The sequence below is a fragment of the Triticum dicoccoides genome, chromosome 3A (assembly GCF_002162155.2).
Source record: "Triticum dicoccoides isolate Atlit2015 ecotype Zavitan chromosome 3A, WEW_v2.0, whole genome shotgun sequence".
Classification (NCBI taxonomy): Eukaryota; Viridiplantae; Streptophyta; class Magnoliopsida; order Poales; family Poaceae; genus Triticum; species Triticum dicoccoides.
The window spans coordinates 713,821,814-713,845,483 of record NC_041384.1 but is presented as its reverse complement, the minus strand read 5'-3'; the positions used below and the strand labels follow the sequence as shown (position 1 = coordinate 713,845,483).

At 45.1% G+C, this 23,670-nt stretch overlaps 1 protein-coding gene and 1 pseudogene across 4 annotated transcripts; both read right to left on the bottom strand.

The window, feature by feature from the left end:
- Positions 1–783: 783 nt before the first annotated feature.
- Positions 784–5,852, bottom strand: LOC119270399 (disease resistance protein PIK6-NP-like). 4 transcript variants are annotated; one of them, XM_037552400.1, is made up of 5 exons: positions 4,860–5,852; positions 2,021–4,016; positions 1,900–1,926; positions 1,772–1,820; positions 784–1,244 (listed from the first exon to the last, which is right to left on the bottom strand). In XM_037552400.1, the coding sequence occupies exons 1-2, from the start codon at positions 5,684–5,686 to the stop codon at positions 2,045–2,047; spliced, it is 2,799 nt and encodes a 932-aa protein (XP_037408297.1). In that variant the 5' UTR covers positions 5,687–5,852; the 3' UTR covers positions 784–1,244; positions 1,772–1,820; positions 1,900–1,926; positions 2,021–2,044. The 4 variants fall into 4 exon arrangements, with proteins under 4 accessions (XP_037408297.1, XP_037408298.1, XP_037408299.1 ...); XM_037552401.1 differs by having other exon boundaries at positions 1,772–1,926; positions 2,021–2,540; positions 2,571–4,016; XM_037552402.1 differs by having other exon boundaries at positions 1,772–1,926; positions 4,860–5,196; positions 5,268–5,374.
- A 13,216-nt stretch (positions 5,853–19,068) lies between these two features.
- On the bottom strand, positions 19,069–22,065 carry LOC119273420 (annotated as a pseudogene).
- Between the last annotated feature and the right edge of the window lie 1,605 nt (positions 22,066–23,670).

Below are 23,670 nucleotides of genomic sequence, written 5' to 3'. Positions count from 1 at the left end.
AGCGAGGCGAAAAGCGATCCACGAAGGAGTGTTTCAAAGTCCTCAAGCTACTAATGCTTTCATTGCCAGGTTCATTCTTGAGCTTCAGATGGTACAGGAGGGCGAACCAAAACAAGCCAGGGGCGCATCTCTTGCTGCTCCTGCCCGACGACCCAAAGCGCCACCACCTGGACATGCAAAGATACACGTCGATGCGGGCATCAGAACTGGGCGCGGAGGAGCTGCAGCAGCAGTATGCAGAGACACTGATGGCACTTACTTGGGTAGTTCTGCCCTTGTTATCGGCGGGGTAGATGATCCAGCCACAATGGAGGCAATTGCGTGTCGGGAGGCGCTGGCACTAGCGGAGGACTTGCATATACAGTACTTCGTCGTCTCATCGGACTCAAGACAAGTTGTTGCTGATATCCAAAACAAAAGTAGAGGGAACTACGGAGCTATTATTAGTGAAGTCAACACTAGGGCTAGCTTTTTTCATTGTAATTTCCAGTTTGAAGGTCGTGCTTCCAATCTTGAAGCACATAGGTTAGCCAAGTTCGCACTTTCATTGGGTTCGGGACGCCACGTCTGGTTTGGCCAATCCCACAACCTGAACTGTATCCCACACCATGTGGCTTTTGCGGAATAAAACTTGGTTTTACCCCTCAAAAAAAAAGTGCAAGTAAGGAGAGACTGACAGTCGATGAAGGGTGTACATCGAATCACATTCTTACCTCCACAAACCATTGCATCAGTTTAGGACCAATCATTCTACAGAGTAAAAGACAGCAAGGGCACACGGTGTGATTCAGTGGCAAATTGAAGTTCCAGTTCACGATTTATTTGATCAAACCAAGTCCAACATGACAAATGGAAGATAAACTTCAGACCATAGTACAAACTGAACTCTGACTTTACAGTTTACGAGTCTGGAATAAACATCGAGTCTGAAATAAAGTTGTTACAAATAAAGGAGTGTAATGAACAATGTTGGGGAGCATCCAAACCAGACATCTTCAGTACATGAAAATTAATGGTTCATCAGGGCAAAATGTAGGGGGCGCCCTACAAACTTGACTGTTGTTGAACTGACGGAAGCAAGAAGAGACTTCAGGCATGGGTGGTGGACAGAACGAGAGCATCATCTCGTTGCGGAACAAAGACAGATCAAACGGTAAGGCAAACGCAGTGTGCTTGACTGTATTGGTTGGAAAGAGGAACGCACGATCGAGTCCATGTCGGCGAAATTTATTAACTCATGCTACCTGCAGTGCCACATGTGAATGGCTCAGTTAAATGTTACAGAACAAGAGAACAGAGTTCAACCAACTGCCGTAGTGAATTGCTTGCTAATCTGTAGCACATCATATGAGACCTTGTCTTTTCATAAAATGCGAGACCTTGTACGTGGCAAGAAAAAGTAACTAGTGATCCTATTATGTACTTATGCACCGTAAAGTAACCAAGGCGAAAATGACATTGCAGTTCTGTTGGCACTTCGAAACACATACATAAAAAACACAGGGTTCATCCAAGTAGAGAAACACATATTACTTGGTGGGCTGCTCACTAATCTAGACTTGTTGTGAACTTGTAGCATGCAGAAATAACAATTAAGGGGCCCTATGTATCTTTGCAGCAGAAATGAACAGGCCAACGCTGAATAGATCCATATCGTAGTAATGTTTAGGCTTTAGGGGCCTGATCGATCGAGCTAGCTAGCTTATGAAAATGCTGAAATTGAGATTACTTTGGTACTTGTATAATCAAATCGATGGAGTTAGTATAGTACCTGGGTGCAAGATTGGATGAATCGACCTAAGCACTCGGGCTGCCTGAAACTGGAAAACGGAAGAGGAGAGGAATAAAACACTTGGTGTGGAAACTAGGGACAAAACCGTGGAGGAGTATCTAGCGAACCTCAATCGCATGCCTCGCTTCGTCCGCCTGAAACAAACAAAGAGCAATGAATATCATATATCAAGGACAATGTACAAAGAGCAATGATGTGAATACATGCTTGTGCGTCTAGTGTATGTACCTCCACTGCGGCCCTTTGCATGCGTCAACATATCCCAATCTCAAGGACGGGACGGTTGGGGTGGTCCTCCGCTGCGGCCCTTAGCGCATCCTCCGCTTCAGCCACCTCCTGACGGCTAGCTCCCTCCTCGATAACATGAACCCTGACTCGCTGGAGGGAAGGTAGGTGCCGCATGCCCAAATCCAAGTTTTCACGGGAGATCCACTTGGCTGCGAAGGAGAACACAAGGCGTTTAAGCCTTGGCGCTGCTCCTCGTGGAAACATTGATGGCATGGCACCAATACTATAGAAGCGGCACTCCGTCGCACATGGGAATAACGCAGCACCAGAGGAAAGGACGTGCGCTTCCACCTCATGCCCTTTTCTGTACACAGAATAATTCCATATCTGAAGATAAACAAGAGCAGGCAGAGTCCCAAGAAGCTGGATTACCTCCGATCGCACTTCAAACAACGTTATCTCCAGATAGGAGAGGAGAGGAAGCGATGAAGGATTAATCCATAACGGCAATGTCTTGAACCAACTTCGTGCTAACGGCAATGTCCCGAACCAACTTTGAGTTGACGGGAAAGCCAATCTACGGAGTTGTGGAGGAGGCACCCAATCTTCGCTCAGGCAATTGATGAGTCCATCAGAGACATATACATCTAGACTGTCCAATTTGTATATATTACTAATGGATTCCTCCAAAGCTTTACCCAGTCTCTCATCAAAATCATCGCAGTCAAGCCCGAGCACCCTGAGCTTGGTCAGACGGCCCAATTCTTTCACAAAATCAAGGTCCACGTCAGATAACCCCAGCTCATCTAGCACTTCTAGGGAAGTCAGGTTACCTATTCCAGATGGCAGCTTCATATCATAATCAACATACAGGCACATTAGACGTCTTAGTTGAACAACACTCGATGGCAGTACTTCTATCTTAGTCCCTCTTAAATCCAAGGTAAGCAAAAACTGCAGCTTCCCTATTTCCATGGGAAGGTCCTTAACACGAGTACCTTTTAGCTCCAAGTACCTCAAATGCAATAGATTCCCGACATACCCAACATCTGAGACATTTTCACAGCCTTCTAAATCCAACACGCGCAGAACTTGAAAACTTGAAATATTCAACACTTTCCCAACAACATCACTTGTGAAAACAGTAAGAGATCTCATATGCTCCATCCTAGTGGTATCCACATCTATCTTGCTATTTTGAACGGACAATCTGCGAACCTTGATCTCTGAGTTAGGAATTTTTCTTCTGGTGTCATCTAGTATTGTGACAAAGTTTTCTTCACTTGATAATGAGCATATAAGGTCAAGAACCATGTCATGTACACGGCAACCTTGTACATTTCCTACAACATCAATGCCTATCGGCTGGATCATACTTCTATTCACTAGCTCATTGAAGTAGCTATTACCGAGCTCATATAAGCTAGTTTCTTGTCTATCACTGTAAACAAGACCTTCGGATATCCATCTCCATATCAGCCTATCTCTCATAATCTCGTGATCTTCTGGGAAGATGCTAAGATATAATAAACAAGGTTTCAGATATGGGGGTAGATCATAATAGCTGAATAATAATATCTTTTTCATCTCCTCCAAACTTTGATCTTCTGTGAGCCCACGGCCAATGGAATTGAGCAAAGTATACCACTGGTGCTTTGTTTTCATCTGATGATTATTAGCCAGAAGACTTGCTATAGAAATAATAGCTAATGGTATGCCACCACATTTCTTCAAAATGTCTTTGGATACTTGCAACAATTCTTGAGGACACCCATTCTCTTGAGAAAATACTCTTTTATAGAAGAGTGTTCTTGATACATCGTCAGAAAGTGGTTTCATTTTGTAAATATCATCCCTAGAAGAACAACATGCTTCAGAGACACTAACAATACGAGTTGTTGTGATTAGTCGGCTTCCAGGACTCTTCTTGGAGAAAGCACACTTGATTAATTTCCAGACTTCTTTATCCCATATGTCATCAATTATGATGAGGTACCTTTGTTTACATTTGAAATAGTTAACAAATCAATACAATGAAGATAGATACAGTAAGATATATTATATTAGTACAGACATGTTATTTCGAAGGAAACTAACAAAAAAAATTTATAACTCGACCAAATTGCATATTCTGAGACCAAGATTCCACACACACACAAAAACTTATGTGCAATTATAGTTGTAGAAATGTGCACTCGGGCATGGTTTTTAACAGTTGAGATCGTCCACTCAGGCATTAGGAATTCTCCGTCACCTTTAATATATGCACTCCCTAATTGTTGAAAGATAGGTTATGTACCAACTACAACATGTACGCCAAAAGGATAAAACTATAAACAATTAATATGGTATCAAGATGCATATAAAAAATACACCTTGGAACATGGGTGCACACGCACCCAATTGCAAAAAATATTATAAATGTAAAAATGCTCAAAATATTTTGAAAAAGAATCAAAGCAAACATTGTCTAGTGTATTTTTTCATGTGTAAAATTTCATGACAAAATGACTTTCATGGTATTTGAATGAATAAAAGAAAATTGATACTATATTAAGTTTACTATTCACATAATTTGTACGTACAATTTTGTCGTTTGCCAACAATAATACCACAAATGTCATTTTGTCCACAAACTTTACAAATGAGTAATACACTAGATAATGCTTGTTCTAAAAAACAAACACATACTTTTTTTATTTTACAAAAGTTGCCTAATCGGGTGCGCCTAGACCCTCCGAAAATCTGCACCGGATGCATATGCAATAGTCTAGAATACTATTATTATTTAACTAGACAAAATGGTAATATGTTTGCAAACGAAAAAAAACACATATACCTCTTTCCATTAAGGAATTCGATGATTTCATCGATCATATGATTTTCTTCCCATTCTTCGCTACGAATGTGTGCATACTTGTTCTTGTCAAGTTCATAGAGAATATTCTTGAAAACTTTCTTCTTGTCGGGATTCTGAGAAACCGAAATAAAAGCATCGCAATCGAATTGCCCTTTGATCTGGTCATATGCTGATTTGGCAAGAGTTGTTTTGCCCAACCCACCAAATCCAACAATGGAGACTGTCTTCAACGGCTGCTTCAACCAATCATCACCTTCAATCAACATGTTGATCAACTCATCTCGTGTTTCTTCAATGCCGACGAGCTCCGTCACATCTGTGTATAGGGCCATCATGCGGGGGTCAACGCTAGCACCAACACTAGTATCCCGCATCTCTTGATCATACCTTTGACGCAGCTCCGCCAACTGCTTAGCTTGAAGAACCACTTCTTCCAAAGCATCAGAGATTCGATGGAGATCCTTGCCATTCTCGAATAATCTTTTGACCTTCTTGAGTATCTTCTTGACTCTGTTCTTCGGGTTGGTGGACTCTCCACCATCCCCCACACGCACCATGAAACTATCAACGATGTCCTCCATTTGGTAGGACAACTCCTTGACATTTCCTGCCCAGATCTTGACCCCCTCGTCAAGCTGGTCCGCCGGCACTTTCGACACCTTGCCGAGGACAGCATGCATCAATTTCAGCTCTGTCACAAGAGACACGATGCCTTTTCTCACCTGTTTCTCCATGGTGAGCTCGCCCATGAGCAGATCGCCGAGCTTCGGGAGGAGAGGCCCAATAGCCCCCATGGCAATCTCCATAGCTGGATCTTTCTCCCTCTCTACTTGCGAGATTGCAGTTGTGTGGTGGTGGAAGAAAGCAAGTATCTCTGTGCTGTAACTACAAGGCCTCTCCTTGCAGTGTCTTTGTTCTTGAGAAGATGAGCCGGGTTCAGATTAATGATTGTTTGTTCGGTGTAAGGAAGAGATAGACGTTGCACAAAGGCTTTTAATTTCACCACCAACCGACCGGGCGGAGACATGTGGAGTGCACCACAGTCTGGCCGCTGCTGGACTGATGCGATGGGAATTAAAGAAAGTTGAGCACGCCACCAGTGTCCAAGCCTTTCACTGTGGTAAAGTCATGTAAAGTAGAGATCCCTGCTCAATGCAACTGTGGCATCACGCTTTGCTGTCCGCAGAAGTGCAGCTCGAATAAACGGATCAGAGCGTCCAGCCCACTGCTAGATGATTAATGAGCACTGCTAGATGGACGATGGTTGGCGGCCGATTCTTGCATGACAAAAAATTGCAGCCAAGTATCTCTTTTCGTTAAGGAAAATTCAGACATAAGTAGACAGTGTGCATGAGAGCCTTAGAGCATCTAGCATCTACAGCAGGGCGTACTATATCCATCCCAAACGTCTGGTCAGACCGTCTGATCACTTACCGGTCATAAAAAATCGATCCAATCGGAGCTCTCAAATGAGTCTCAAATGCCCGGACTAAGCAGCACGCCTCGTATCCGTCCCAAATTGAGGGCGGATATAAGGCGGCTTGGGCCGGCACGCCCAGGCGCGTCCGCCATGTCAGCCCGGCCCACCTTGACTCCATAAAATCCCCTATCCGAAAGAAACTCTAGCTCACTCCCTTCCGCTGCCCGACACTCCCAATTCCCCAATCCCTCCAATCCCTAGCGCCGGCGAGCAAGTCCATCACCGGCAGCCACTCCGACGACAACTCCGTATCGCGCTCGAGCGCTCGCGGGTCGATACGGGCGGCTGCTCCGGGTTCGGTGCGACGCCACCTGTCGGCCGTCGCCACAACACCGACACCGGCCCTTCCCGCCCCGCGCACGAATCTGCGAGGACTGCCCGATCTGCTCCACCCGCTCCACGACCTCCTCCACCTCCGGCCGCTGCTCCACGCGGGCGGCGGTGGGTTCTAGTGCCCGCTCCGCTTACGCTGCGGATGCGGACTTGGAGTCGGAGGCGCGTGAGAGGCAGAGGGCAAGGGCAATGGGGGCAGGTCTGATGCGCCTGCGCAGTCCGCCCATTGTCGTTGCCCCATGATGCGGGCGACCGACGATGAGGACTATCTCCTCGAGTGGGTGGTGCCACCGGTCACTTATTGAGGCGTAGACGAAGGCCCGACGGCTCCGGATTGAGCAATCTGAGCGGGAGGCGGCGGAGAAAGCGGCAGAGGCAGCGAGGGTGGCCAAGCTCAAGCGCAAGCAAGACTCAAGATGGCAAATAGGGCCCCGAAACCCGCGCCCCCGCGGGTTTTTACCCTGTTAGGGGACGGGGACGGGCGGTTTTCTATCCCCGCAGGGCTGCGCGTGGGTACATTATAAAACCTGGCATGTTTTGCAGGTTTAAACTCGTTTGAGTACTATCTGAACCCGTAACCCGAGAATACCTATCAAAATACGGTTTTTAGCATGCATCGACCCATCTTGACTCAAGTGGCCCAAAGCCACAGTGCCCGAGCGAGCGAGCCCCACAGGGTCGAGGCCGTGGAGTACAAACTAACCCCTTGCTCAGTCGCTGCAATGTCGCTCGCTCTTCAGGCCTCTCTCCCGCACAGTACAACACCTAAATCTAAACCTAGGTCCCCCAGTCGTCGCCTGGTGCTGTAATATACTTCTGTTTTTCTTTTAAATGTTGTTGTTTTAATTGACTGCTCGTGGGACGGGTTCCCTGTGGGTTTAGAAAACCCGATGGGTCTAGGGGACGAGCAATAATTTAACCATGCACACATTGATGGGGACGGGGACGGGTTTGTGATTTTCTCATGGGGATGGGTTTTGGCAAGCAAAACCCGGTGGGTTTCATCCCCGTTGCCATCTTGAAGCAAGACCACATCGTCCGGCGCTTGCAAGGCTACATCATCATCTCCGATTCCTCCTTCGACGGGTTCGACGTGGACCCACCTCCTGCCGCGGACTCCTATAGCTGCGCCAGCTACCCGAAGGGCAAAGGGCCGGCGAGGAAATGGTGAAGCTCCGCCGTCTCTGTCTTCAGTTTCAAGTTTTTAGTAATCTTAGTTTAAACTTGTCCGTTGTTTATGTGAATTATGTGAATTTTGGCAATATTTTGGGCATCCCTCGGTGATCTTTTTATGATCGGAATGTGCATTTATATGTCCCATTCTATATTTATGTGATGATCTACGTTGTTTCTATCTACGTTGCATGGTTAGTATGGATATGATGTACCGGATATGAAATAGACGGATATGGACGACAAGATTTGAGGAGTGCCCGGTCGGTGCCCGCGGACGTTTGAGGGTCCGGATTTGCAGGTCGTGGCTGTAGATGCTCTTATGCCCCTTGACAAGATGATCAAACGGGAACAGATTTACAATGCTCTTGACGGCCTTGGTTGGAACGGAACCAGACATGGGAAGTTGGACGCTGTCGTACGATTGATTGAATCCAGTCGACGAAATCAATTAGCTCCTGCTACCTACAATGCCATGTGGAAGCGCATTTTATACAGGTGGTTCAGTTAAATGCTGCATATGAAAACAGAGTTCATCCAAGTACAGAAAGGGCATACATATTATTTTCAGATTGTTAATCTTCATGCCATAATCTTGTGCTAGATAGTAACAACACGTAGTGCAATTTGTTAGCGCACCACAAGAAATCAAAAGTTCAGAACCAAGGAGAAATTCTTGATATTTCTTGGTACTTAAAATAGGAAGGTAGGGCAAAAGGAGAAACAGAGTTCATCCAAGTATATACAGAAGAAAGGGCATAGATATGCTCAGGCGTACAAGGAAAATTGAACTCAGTTCGTCCAACTACCGAGAAGGGAATATAACTAGTAAATTATTTGCTAATCTGGGAAAGTTCATGCTTAATCTTGTGGCAGGCAAAAACAAAAAATATCTATTTTAGACAGTAGTAATGGACTGATCGAACTAGCTAGCTACAGAAAATAGGCTAAGGGAAAATGCTTAAATAGCGTATAGTTTGGTGCTAGTGTGCTACTAACTGACGGAGTACCTGATTGCATGGTTTGATGAATATATAACAGTAGGTTGGATGAACACCAGAAATTGGAAACAATGAAAGAAATGAACACTGAATACATAACAGTAGGTGAAAGAAAAACAATGTATGTGTAAGCCCATGGGCGAGTGGCGAACCTCATCACATGCAGCCTTGGCATCTTGCTCCCCCTGAATTTGGAAAACCAAAGAGAGACGAATGAACATTTGGCACTTGTGAACACAAAAATGTGAATAATGCATGTTGCGTGGAGGTGTAGTAGGTGTACCTTTCCCAGTGTGCCAACATTACCAACTGAACAAATTAAGATACACGCTGTTGGGATGGTCCTCCACTGCGGCCCTCACTGCAGCATCTGCTTCCTTTTCACACAGAAGCTCAACCTGGACATACTTCAGGGAAGGGATGTGTCCCATGCCGAAATCAAAGTCATCGCGGGAGATCCACATAGCCGGGAAGCCAAAGCGGAGGAGTTTAACCCTTGGCATAGCACCTTGTGTAAATATAGATGGCACTGCGGAGATACCAATGAAGTGGCACTCCGTCGCGCATGGGAATGCATCAGCGGCGACGACTGACATTTCCACTGGAGACCCCCCCCTCCCCCCTGAGAATATAGCTAGTATTGCGCATCAAAGAGAGGTAGCAGAGCGGGCAACAACCCTCGGAGCCGAATGTCGTCCGGTCGCACTTCCTCCATCCATATTTCCAGGTAAGTAAAGGAAGCGTTGAAGGATTAATCCATGTTGGCAGAGTCTGGAATGAGCAGGTGGTTCCCTGAAACTGCAATCTATGGAGCTGTGTGGGAGGAACCCAGCCTTCACGCATGAGATCGACATGTCGACGGCCATCTGCACAAATATCCAGATTTTGTATTGTGTGCAGGTTACTTAGCGACTCAACCAAAGTTTCACTAGTGATGTCATTGATACATCTCCATTTGAACCGGAGCACACACTCAACTTGGTCAGTTGGCCCAGCTCTTTGCATGACGAACTACTCCCTCCGTCCCAAAATTCTTGTCTTAGATTTGTCCAAATACGGATGTATCAAGTCACGTTTTAGTATTAGATACATCTGTATCTAGACAAATCTAAGACAAGAATTTTGGGACGGAGGGAGTATTATATTTGCTCAAAAAGCTCTGAATATTTCACATCAGTGCGACACCACATTACCAAATCTCAACTATGTGCTGCATAATTAAGATGTAGAGTAAGAAATATAATCCTAAGTGGTAACGTCATATGGATATGAACCTTGGAAATGAGGGGGAAATTTTATCTGCAGCACTAACCATGTACACTTGAACATCTTCTCTCTGACATATTCCCACTGCCTGAATCCCAAGCACCGCTGCCCTACTCGAACGGAGCATAGGCAGCCGCAGGCGAACCCAGTCACCCCACCTCCCTCCCTTGGCCGGCCGCCGCCTCCCACGATTCAACCACCCCTTGGTCGGCTCCCCAGCCTCAGCCGAAGCACAGTCTTCCTTCCTTCACAGTGATTCAGAATAGATGCGGAGCTGGGTGAGGAAACCCGCGACGTCGTCTCCGCAGCCCCGTCCGGAGGTGGTGCAGATGCTCCCGTACGGCGCGGGCTCGGATGAGGCTAGTCACAATGAGGAAGAACTTAGGAGTAACATCACACATTCCAATACAATTTTGCTTATATAGCACATATTTAATAAAGAGAGAGGTGCTTGTGGTAACTATCTAAGTTACCGAAACATCACACACTCCAAAAAACAATGAGTCTATAACCTAATAAATACATCGTTGCATGACACTACATACATGTTCCTACCCACTATGAAGATAGTAACATAGTCTAGGGAAGTGTGTAACTTACTAGCTTATGTTCTTACCCATTATGACCTCCCCGCGGTCCGTCCAGCGCGATGATGTCGCCGTCGCCCACCCCTTCCCGGTCGGCCAGGTGAGGATGTCTGAAGCCTTTGCATCTCTGAACTAAAGAATAGGCAGCCCAGCGGCTCGTTCAGAAGTTCAGATAACGTTGGGGGTCCAATACATTATACATACAGTTGAGATTTGAGATGCAGTAGCAAGTCCTAAAAAGGAAAGATGATGATACAAACATACACAGCTCTGCCCTCCCCTGTTTGTTTGATGAAACTTAATTGGACCAGCATGTCAAATGCAAGGAGATGGAGAAATCAAGAGAGCAAGAGATACAAACACAACAAGAATGTGAAGAAAATTCAGAAGATCTCACCAACTGAACGTTGACAGTATCCAATAAAATTTAGTCTGTAGCTGCTAGGATGAAAGCCGTGCAGTGATTAACTAATTAATTAAAATTCAATTGTACAGAAGATGAATTCTAAACACTTGCTGGAGAACAAAATACTGAACACTTGGCGTAGAAACGAAGGGACAAGAAGCGAACCTCAGCGCATGCGGCCTTGCCTCTTATACACCCTGAAATTTCAGAGAAAGAAATATAGAGGAATAAGCACTTGGCGGAGCACAGAGATGAGAATAAGGGCATGCTGCATGGGGTCGTCGTTAGATGTGTCAACATCTGAACATTACCATATTGGGCATGTGCTTATATGAATGTCGGGACGGTTGGGATGCTCACCCGCTGCAGCCCTCAGCGCAGCCTCTGCTTCATTAAGTCCTTGAATACAAGCCCTTGAATATAAGACGTTTGTGTCAAAAACATTGTCTGACACTCAGCATGTTGTCGCCATTTGAATTTTGCCAAAGGAGACACTCTGTTTCCTTTTAGCGCTTTTATTTATATTGCCTTTTCAGTCTTGTGATGGCTATAAGACCCAGGATTTGAAACCCAAGTGTTCAGCTACTCCGTACTTGGTTTAAAACCCCTGCCTAGCTGCCGTGTTCCGGCTGTGAGTGTCTCAGACCCATGAAACCATAGCCAAAATTGCTGCCCCAAAGTTCGTGCTTTTCTTTGTCTGAATCTTAGCCTGAACCCATCCAACAGTTCATCATACTCTGAACCTGGCAGGTACTCAGTGTCGGGCGGCTACATACATCTCCCACCCCGGCGGTGAACAATGCGTCCTCACAAATAGAGGATGATCTCACACATATTACCAATCAAGAGAGGTATTTAGTAATAACACTTTACTATATACATTCTTGAGACTGACATATGGTCTATAATGTCCCAGTTTCACTACTGCTTGTACAACAGAGTACTCTGTCAAACATTTCATCGTATTTCTTTCAAAATAATATACTCGGGTGAAATCAACAGAGTACTCTGTCAAACAACAGAGTACTGACATATACTGCTGTATTGTACACTATACTTGGGTGAACCCTTTTCTTCAAAAAAATAAATAAATAAATCTTCTTTTGTTTGCGGTGATGCCAAACTGCCAATTTACATATCTTTCATATGCAAGTCATGCTGGCACACTTGTATTAATTAAGAACAAAGATTTGCTTGTATTCAAGGGCTTGATTGTTGAAAGAAGTTTGTGTCAAAAAACATCTTATATTAAGTTGCAGAGGGACTATCTGCTATCAACAGTAAATGGACTTTGCTCCCTGTTTTTCCTAACGTACTACAATACATTCTAATTGGCCACTTTCCTCGAAAATTCTAATATGGTGGAAATGGTATATTACTGTCGCTGCCCTGTTTCATGGACACTCTATGGTCTGGTAGCTTCACAGTTTGGGGATGTAACCGAGTAGTTTGACAATGGTGTGCTCGTGTCTTTGTTTGTGGAAAGCAACTTTGGTTACCATCACGACTTCCTGTAGGCTGTTAGTCCGGTGGTTGCCTCGTTTGCAGTTCTCTTTGCCTTTTCTTTTCGTGCTCTCGATCAAGCTATTCAACTGGCGGAAGAGATGCATAACAATGCAACTAACCAAGGAAGACACATCTGAATTTGATCAGAGACAGAGGTCATTGTACTTGTATATGTCAAGATTAATAACAGGGATTAGATTTGAGGGCACGATATGAAAATTCAATTGTACTACACGACAGCGCCTAGAAATGCGACAGGAGTTTGCATGACGAACTATTTGCTCAAAAAGCTCTGATTTTTTCACATCAGTGTGACACAATATTATCAAATCTCAACTACTTGTTGCATAATTAAGATGTGATAATTTAATCCTAAGTAACGTCGTATGGATATGAACCCTTGGAAACGAGGGAGAATTTTTATTTTCAGCACAAACCAGGTAACTTGAACATCTTCTCTCCGCCATCCCACTATCTGAACCCCACCTCTCCCTTGGCCGGCCACCGCCTCCCCCGATTCGACCACTACTTGGTCGGAATAGATGCGGAGCCGGGTGAGGAAACCCGCGACGTCGTCTCCGCGGCCCCGTCCGGAGGTGGTCGATATGCTCCCGTCACGTACGGCACGGGCTCGGCTCGGATGAGTCGACCTCGCCGCCGTCCGCCCAGCGCGATGATGCTTTCCGGTCGGCCAGGTCAGGATGTCTGAAGCCTTTGCATCTCTGAAGAAGAGAGTAAGCAGCGCAGCGGCGGTAATCCACGATTACGACGGTGCCCAGGCGAAGTTGAGATGACGCCCCATGGTGTATATTATCCGAGTGAACCAGATTTGTACTACATCACGGCGCAGCTCCAACATTTTCAACCAAGACCGTAACCCATTGTACTCTTCTCTGACTACACTTACAAAAACAATGCAAAACAGAGCTCCTGCTGTTGGCATCAGAGAAAAAGCACAGAAAGAGCACCACTTAGGACGTGGAAAAGCACCAGACACATTGCCTTAGTTTGGTGTTGAGCCGAGCTTGTGGCTTTCAGCTTCAGTTGGATTTCTAAAGGAGAAGACTGACAGTCGATGAAGGAGACAGGGAGTGCACCCAACCATTCTTACCTCCGGAAATCATTGCATCATGTCAGATAAAAGCGTTCCTACTCCTCGATGAGGAGCCGCGTTGGTTTATATTGATATGAGACAGGAACAGCCCCTGTCGTGGCTTACAAGGCAATACCGATCGATCCACAATTCGGTTGTTACAAGAGAGGAGGAGATAAGCTACGGGAGAGAGAGAGAGAGAACAAAGTTTGTTGAGATTACAATAGGTAGTTCTATCTCTATTTCTAACACCCTCCCTTAATCTCAACTATCCTATATTAAAATTCCTCTTGAACTCCTCAAATGGTTTAATTGACAATGCCTTGGTGAAGCCATCTGCTACCTGATCTTTGGAGGGAATAAATCTGATGTCCAACTTCTTTTCTGCAACCCTTTCTCTCACAAAATGAAAATCAACTTCAATGTGTTTAGTTCTTCCATGGAACACTGGGTTAGCAGAGAGATAGGTGGCTCCCAAATTATCACACCATAAACATGAAATGCGGTGTTGCTTAACACCCAACTCATTAAGTAACGATTCCACCCAAATGATCTCAGCAGTTGCATTGGCTAGTGACTTATATTCAGCCTCTGTACTTGATCTTGACACTGTAGCCTGTTTCCTGGCACTCCAAGAAATAAGGTTAGGACCAAAGAATATTGCGAATCCTCCAGTTGACCTCCTGTCATCACTGCATCCTGCCCAGTCAGCATCAGAGAAGGCACTAACAAGAGTGGAGCTTGAACGTTTAAACTGAAGTCCTAGGCTTACAGTGTATTTTATATACCGTACAATTCTTTTAACAGTTGTCCAGTGTACAGTAGTAGGTGCATGTAGATACTGAAAAACCTTGTTAACGGCAAATGATATATCTAGTCTTGTCAGTGTTAAGTACTGTAAGACACCCACAGCACTCCTGTACTTTGTGATCTCTTCTTCCTTTAGAGGCTCCCCTTCAAAGGCTGACAGTTTTTCTGAAGAGGACAATGGTGTAGGTGAAGGCTTACAATCCTTCATTCTCATGCGAGTCAGAAGCTCAGTAGCATATTTCTCTTGATTCATTACTATGCCATCTGGAATCTTCTACACCTCAATGCCCAGGAAGAAGTGAAGATCACCAAGATCTTTCAAGGCAAACTCTGAACTCAAATCATGAAGTAGAGCATTAGTAGTACTTGATGAAGAACTGGCAACTATAATATCATCAACATATATCAAAACAAATATAACTGTGGTTGCCTTATTGTAGATGAAGAGTGATGTGTCAGCTTTAGATGCAACAAATCCAAGACACCTTAGCTGAGAGCTTAGCCTTGAATACCATGCTCTTGGTGCCTGTTTCAGGCCATAAAGAGCCTTATCAAGCTTACACACATAGTGGGGTGTTTTCTTGTTTTCATACCCAGGTGGTTGTCGCATGTAAACCTCCTCTTCCAGAACACCATGCAAAAACGCGTTCTGCACGTCTAGCTGTCTCAAGCTCCATCCCCTGGAAACAACAATAGCTAACACAAGCCTAATGGTTGCAGCTTTAACAACGGGACTAAATGTGTCCTCATAATCCAGCCCATAACGCTGTTTAAAACCTTTCGCGACTAAACGTGCCTTGTACCTGTCAATCGAACCATCTGCCTTTTTCTTGATTCTATATACCCACTTACAGTCAATAACATTTTTACCTCGCTGCTCAGGTACAAGACGCCACATTTTATTTTTCATGAGTGCAGAGTACTCTTCATCCATTGCATTTTTCCACCTTGGATCTCCAAGTGCATCTTCCAATCTAGTTGGCTCTCCTGCAACACATAACATGCCATAGCGTATAGTACCATTTGTTCTAATCTTTGGATTTTTTATACCTTTTTGAAGACGAGTTGTGACACATGAGGCTGACATCGGTTGTAGCTGAGCAGATGATCACGCCACAGAAGATCCAGATGATGCAGATTCTTCGAATCCACTTTGCGTAGCAGATCCGGACCCTGATTCTGTAGCCTCTGGTGTGTTCACGCCGGACTCTGGTGCCGCAGCCCCGCGCGACGCAGAAGATCCCATGAGTGTCGCTGTCGCCTGATCCGCACGCGTGGGCAGCCGCGATCCCGAGCCGATCGCGCGAGATCCCTAGCCGACCGTCTCAAGCTGGAGACCGGTCGTGGTGGGCCACCCGCACGTGGGTCGCTGAGACGGCCCACCGCCTGGCGACGTGGCGTGCTGGCACTGGCCTCTGGTGGGCGCGTGATCCAGAGTTGATCGCGGCGCGCGATCCAAGGACGCCTGACGCTGCGGCGTCGCATGTTGCTCCGGATCAACCTCGTAGTCTGCGCCTGCCTCTTCTTCCTCCAACACATGCAATATAGGGCCATTTTGTGCCAAATCTTGATCATTTTGAGCACCATTTTCTCCTGCGTTTTCTCCATGACCCTGCACAGGAATAGATGCACCACTAGGACTGGTTGAAGTGTCATATTGATCAGTACAATCGTCGCCCCCTTGCTCAAAGTTCCGAAGGTTTGGGGGAAGAAGCAAGATTTCTTTCTTAAGAATGGCTCCAGCGTTAGGATGAAGAGATGCAAAAGGGAAAATGGACTCATCAAAAACAACATCACGGGATATATAAACTCTGCCAGTAGAGACATCTAGGCATTTTACTCCTTTATGAATGGGACTGTACCCCAAGAAAACACATCGTTTGGAACGGAAGGCAAGCTTGCGCGAGTTGTATGGCCTTAGGTTATGCCAGCATGCACAACCAAAGACACGCAAAGACTTGTAATCTGGATGAGTGCCAAAGAGGCGTGTGATAGGGGTCTCAAATTTGATGACTTTGCTAGGGAGCAAGTTGATGAGATATGTGGCAGTTAAGAATGCTTCATCCCAGAATTTTAGTGGTATAGATGCATTTGCGAGTAGAGCTAGGCCTACTTCAACGACATGACGATGTTTTCTTTCTGCAGAACCATTCTGCTGATGCGCATGAGGACATGCAACATGATGAGAAATACCAAGTTGCTGGAAGAAGGAATTCAGTTTCCTGTATTCACCTCCCCAGTCGGTTTGCATGGCAATGATCTTAGTGTCTAGTTTTCTTTCAACAAGATTTTTAAAGTTTGTGAAAACTTGAAACACTTCAGACCGTTTCTTAAGAAGATAGATCCATGTAAACTTGCTATTATCATCAATAAAGCTTACATAGTATGAGTATCTACCGACCGAAGTAGGAGCTGGCCCCCAAACATCTGAGAATACTAGTTGTAAGGGTGCAGTAGATATGCTAGTAGATACAGGGTATGGGAGTTGATGGCTTTTAGCCTGTTGACACGGATCACAAACTGACTCACTAATCTCATGAGAGAAGGGAAGTTTATTCTTGCTAAGAACAAATTTAACAATGACTGATGAAGGATGACCTAATCTACTATGTCACTTGGATGATAAAGGCTTGACAGTGACAAACGCTTGTTTATTCAATGATGATGACGAAGATATAAGTGGGTAGAGACCTCCCACGCACTTGCCCCTAAGCAGGATTCTCCTCGTGTCCAAGTCCTTTACCAAAAAGAAATAAGGATAAAATTCAATAAGGACACGATTATCTAAGGTAAAACGATGAACAGAGAAAAGATTTTGTGAGGCTTCAGGGACATGAAGAACTTTGTTTAGATGCAAGGTTTTTTTAGGGGTTTTAACGATTGAATGACCAATGTGAGCAACTTTCATACCAGAACCACTCGCGGTGTGTACTTGATCATGTCCATGGTACTTCTCCTTGAACGTCAATTTGTCCAGCTCGCCGGTGATGTGATGTGAAGCACCGGTATCTGCATACCAGTTCGTGTCGACGCCATAGGAGTTGGTCACCATGTTTGCACTCTTCTCCTCGGGTTCATCTTCATCATACCTATGCCAACAATCACGAGCACCTCCTGGGTGATGTTTGTAGCAGATTTGACACTCTGGATAGTCATGTTCCTGCTGCTGCCGTTGTTGTTGTGGACGACCGCGGCCACCTCTGCCGCCGCCGTGGCCACCAGACGGAGTCGGGGAAGGACGCCTGCCTCGGCCGCGCCCCTTGCTGCTGCTGCGCCCGTGGCCCCTGCTGTAGCCGCGCCCACGCCCCCTGTAGGCCAAGTTTGCCTAGGTTTTGAAACCCCCATCAGGGCCATCGCCGAGCATCTCGACACGCTGATCGAACGCCATGATCTGAGCAAATAGGTCGTCAACTGTGATCTGATTCTTGATTGCGCCAATAGCTGCCACAACAGGATCATAGTCTCTGTCAAGGCCGACGAGGACATAATCCACCATCTCTGGATCTGAGACGGGGCGTCCTGCCGCTGCGAGCTCGTCCCCCAGATTCTTCATCTTGGAGATGTAGGCGCTGCTGGACATGGAACCCTTCTTCGTATTGGTGATTGCAATCCGCAGATTGGTGATGCGAGATTGGGACTGCGATGAGAACAAGGTGGTGATGGCAGTCTAGAGATCAAAGGTTGTCTCCTTGCTCGCAACTTGGGCGAGGATCTCCATTGACAGAGAGTTCAGAAGATGACTCAAAACCTGCTAATCCTTTGATATCCACTGTGCATACAGCGGATTGGGCTCCGTGGTGACGGTTTTGTCCGTCTGCTCTTGTTGCACCGTCTTCGGTGGTGCGGCATCTGACCCGTCCAGAAGGCCGGTGACCTGCGCTCCTCGCAGGCCCGGCATGACCTGTGCTTTCCACAGGATGTAGTTGGTTTTGGTAAGTTTCTCGGATGGTAGGGCTCCAAGGTTGAGGGTGATGGTGGATGAGGACGACATGGCAATGGCGAGGATGATCGGGAGGAAAGCTTTTGGCTAGATCGATGGGAAGAGGATGGCTTTGATACCATGTCAGATGGAAGCGTTCCTACTCCTCGATGAGGAGCCGCGTTGGTTTATATTGATATGAGACAGGAACAACCCCTGTCGTGGCTTACAAGGCAATACCGATCGATCCACAATTCGGTTGTTACAAGAGAGGAGGAGATAAGCTACGGGAGAGAGAGAGAGAGAACAGAGTTTGTTGAGATTACAATAGGTAGTTCTATCTCTATTTCTAACACATCACTTAAGGGCCAATAACTCTACAGACTAAATATGACAGCAAAGGCACACGTGAGATATATGCACCAGCAATTCAAGTTCCAGTTTGAATAAACTAAAAAAAATGTACTTATTATAAGCCGTAAGAGATGTCAAATCAAAACGACAATGGTAGCTTCCCTGCATATTTGAACAAGCCAATATGGCAAATAGAAGATGAAACTTAACAACATAGTACAAATTGAACGCCACTATTTATAGTTTGTGTGTCTCTGGAATAAACATCGAGTCTGAAATTAAGTTGTTACTCCCTCCGTCCAAAAATACTTGTCATCAAAATGGATAAAAAGGGATGTATCTATAATTAAAATATGTCTAGATACATCTCCTTTTATTCATTTTGATGACAAGTATTTGACGGAGGGAGTACAAACAAAGGAGTTTAACGAAGAACGCAAGAGAACAGCCAAACCAAATAATAACTAATGGTTCGTAATGGGTGAAAAGCAGGGGGGAGGGGGGATACAAACTTAACGGTTCTTGAATTGCCAGAAGCAAGTTGAGAATTCAGACATGAGTGGACAGATTGAGAGCTTCGTCTCGAACTCTCGATACATATCCCAGGCGGCAGTTTCGTTTCATTGTCAATATATAGGCACATCAGATGTCTTAGTTGCACAATACTCGATGGCAATTCTGTTATCCAAGTACTTCTTAAGTCCAAGGTAAGCAAAAACTGTAGCCTCCCTATTTCCATGGGAAGGTCCTGGACATCAGTACCTTTTAGCCCTAAGTACCTCAGATGTAACAGATTCCCCACATATTCAATATCTGAGACATTACAACCTTCCAAATCCAGTACACGGAGTAGTTGGAAACGTGAAATATCCAGTTTTTTCACAGCAATATTATTGGTCCAAAAAAGAGATCTTACTTGTGCCATCCCGGTGGTTTCCACATCTACCTTGCTATTTTGGATTGATAATCTATGAACCTTACTTTGCGAGTTAGACATTTTTCTCTTGGTGCAATCCAATATAGTGACAAAGTTCTGTTCACATGAAATTGAGCATATGAGATCAAGCGCCATGTCATGTACACTGCAACCTTCCTCCTTCTCTCCCCAATTGTCTTCAATGTCTATTGGACTGATCATACTTCTATTCACTAGCTCATTAAAGTAGCTCTTACCAAGCTCATACAAGCTACTTTCTTGGTTTTCACTATAAACAAAGCCCTCGGCTATCCACTTCCATATCAGCTTGTCTCTTAAAATATGACTATCTTCTGGAAAGATGCTTAGATATAATAAGCAAGGCCTCAAATATGACGGTAAATCATAATAGCTGAATAGTAATATCTTCTTCATCTCCTCCATGCTGCGATCTTCCGTGAGTCCCCTGCCAATGGAATTGAGCAAAGCATACCATTGCTCCTTTGTGTTTATCTGATGCTTGTTAGCCATAAGACTTGCTATAGTAATAATGGCTAACGGTATTCCACCGCATTTCTTCAAGATGTATTCAGATACTTGCACCAATTCTTTAGGACACCCTTCCTCACGAGAAAATACTCTTTTACAGAAGAGCCTTCTCGAGAGATCATTAGAGAGAGGTTTCATTCTGTAAATATCATCACTAGAAGAGCAACATGCTTCAGAGACACTTACAATACGGGTTGTCGTGATTAATTTACTGCCGGGACTCTTCTTGGAGAAAGCACACTTGATTAGCTCCCATGATTTTTCATTCCATATATCATCAATTACGATGAGATACCTATATGATTGTTTGCAAGAGTTTGGTTACAAATCAGTTGGTATATCTATTTTTTTATAAAGAGACTATTATTAAAAGTGATGAGATAAAGGGAAAATGCAAAGGAGAGAACTCCAGAAATTTATGTCAACACTACAACCTATATATAGTGAATCAACAATCTGCTATTAGCAAAGAATTGTTATAACCGGAAAAAGGAGGAGAATACCTCTTGTTATTAAGAAATTCAATGAGTTCATCGATCAGATGTCTTTCTTGCCATTCTGTATTATGAATGTGTGCATACTTGCACTTGTCAAATTCATACAAAATATTCTTGAAAACCTTCTTGATGTCGGGATTTTGAGAAACTGAAACAAAGGCACCACAATCAAATTGCACTTTGAGCTTGTCATACACTGCTTTGGCAAGAGTTGTCTTGCCCATCCCACCAAATCCAACAACAGAAACCGTCTTCAATGGATGCTTCGACCAATCATCACCTTCATTCAACATGCCGATCAACTTGTCTCATGGTTCTTCAACGCCGACAAGCTTTGTAACATCTGTGTATAGGGCCATCACGCGAGGGTCAACACTAGCACCAGCGTCGGAATCCCGCAACTCTTGTTCATACCTTTGACGCAGCTCGCCCAATTGCCTAGCTTGAACAAACACTTCTTCAAGAGCATCAGAGATACGATGGAGATCCTTCCCCTTCTTGAATAATCTTTTGGTCTTCTTGAGCAACTTCTTGAGTTTGTTCTTTGGGTTGGTAGGCTCACCACCATCTTCCAGACGCACCATGAATGAGTCAACGATATCCTCCATTTGGTAGGACAACTCCCTCACCATTCCTGCCCAGATCTTGGTCCCTTCATCGAGCTGGTCTGCCGGCACCTTCCCCACCTTGCGCAGGGCGGCTTGCATGAGTGTCATCTCTCTGACAAGAGACTCCACGCCTTTCTTAACACGCTTCTCGAGGGTGAACTCACCAACAAGCAGTTTGCCGAGCTTTGGGATGAGAGGGCGGATAGCCGCCATCGCTATCTCCATGCTGGGATGGACCTCTCTCTACATGCAAGATTGCGGTAGTGCTGGGTGGAAGATATCAGCTAGTTGCTACGAAGGCTCTCCTCACTATGTGTTTGTTTGTTGTTCTGGAGAACACAAGAGTGTGTGAAAGCTTGAGTGAGATGAATGATTACAACCAATTAAGATCAGCATACAACAACAACAACAACAACAACAACAACAACAACAACAACAACAATTTTGTAATGTTCACAGAACAGGTGGAAGTAAAACTAAACAACAACAGGTGGACCAGTGGAAGTGAAATTACCTTCGGACAAACAATCAAAGCTTTGCAGAGAGACTGGTAGAGGACGGCTGAGATGGACCAGGGCGGCTAGAGACGGAGATGGACGACGGTGGCTCGGGTCCGGCGGTGAGGCTGGAACGCAGGCGGGCAGACGTGGCAGCGGCGGCAGCTGAGGAATCGCGACGCCTCTCTGTTTCTCCTCTCGTAATGGCTTGTGTGTGTTGTGTGTAGCTGCGGCGAGCAGCATAAAGATTCGACTGATGATTTTCCGGGGCTGTAGTACAAGACTTAAATTTAGCCACCAACCGGCCGGAGCCATGAGTGGTCTGCTCTGCTCATGTGCAGTGCAGCACAGGCTACGCTGCCAAGGGTCCGTCCTAGCTTTAATCTATACTACTTATAAAAAAGCAAACATTATCTTCTCTAAGTGCACCTTACAAAACATACACGGATACATTACCACCGCATGATTAGTCCCACTAAACTCAATCTAACGGCTAGCCTTAACCGAATCTGTTCTCTGTGTGCACTTAGCAATTTACATTGACTGACCGTACTCCACCGCGGAGGAAAATATGAAAGTCCATGCCTGGTCGATTAGGAAACTATAATCACGGACACATCATATTAAGAAACTAATCACGGGCACATCTAACACTAGTAGAAAACAGGGCTATGGTCCAGGCCGCATCAGCCCATTAGTCCCGGTTCAGTCTAGAACCGGGACCAATGTAGGCATTGGTCCCGGTTCGTGAGCCCAGGGGGCCGGCCGGGCCACGTGGGCCATTGGTCCCGGTTCGTCAGGACCTTTTGGTCCCGGTTGGTGGGATGAATCAGGACCAATGGCCCTCCCTCCTGGCCCACCACCATTGGTCCCGGTTGATAGCTTGAACCGGGACCAAAGGCTCCCCTTTAGTCCCGGTTCATGTCACCAACCGGGACCAATGAAATTCCAATTATTTAGTTATTCATAAACTAGTGATTTTTATAGTAAAGTTATTCATAAACTAGTGATTCACACAAATTTTATAAAATCCAATTTAAACTATTCAAAATTTTAAAACTAATGGCACTAACAGAAAGTTTATAATTTTTGTGACCTAAAATAAAAAAGAAATCACTAAAAAACTATAAGTATTTAGTTGCAAGTATAAATAAAAAATAAATAGAAAAAAAAATTCTATTTTATAGTAAAGTTATTCATAAACTAGTGATTCACACAAATTTTTAAAAATTCAAATTTAAACTATTCAAAATTTAAAACTAATGGCACTAACAGAAAGTTTATAATTTTTGTGACCTAAAAGCAAAAAGAAATCACTAAAAAACTTTAAGTATTTAGTTTTAAGTAGAAATAAAAAAAATAAAAAACCAAAAAAATGTAGAAATAAAAAAGAAAAAACCCAAAAAAAATGCCACATACTGGGCCTCCACAGCCTGAATATGACTAGAAACCCTACATGGGCCAGGATTCAGGCCCGTAGAGGCCCAATAGGCCCACAAGCAGTAGCAAGTTTAGGCCCGAAAGCCTGCATTAGAGAGGAGCTCGAATGGGGAGGCAGAGCAGCGCTTATAAACCAGTGCCGGCGCCCTTCAGCTAGCGATGTGGGACTAAACTTTTGGGCGCACAAGGGCATTGGTCCCGGTTGGTGGCACCAACCGGGACTAAAGGGGGCATTGGTCACGGTTCGTGGCACCAACCGTGACCAATGCCCCCCTTTAGTCCCAGTTGGTGCCACCAACCGGGACCATAGGCCTTCGCTTCCCGCCCTTTGGGCTGCCGAAAATTGGCCATTGGT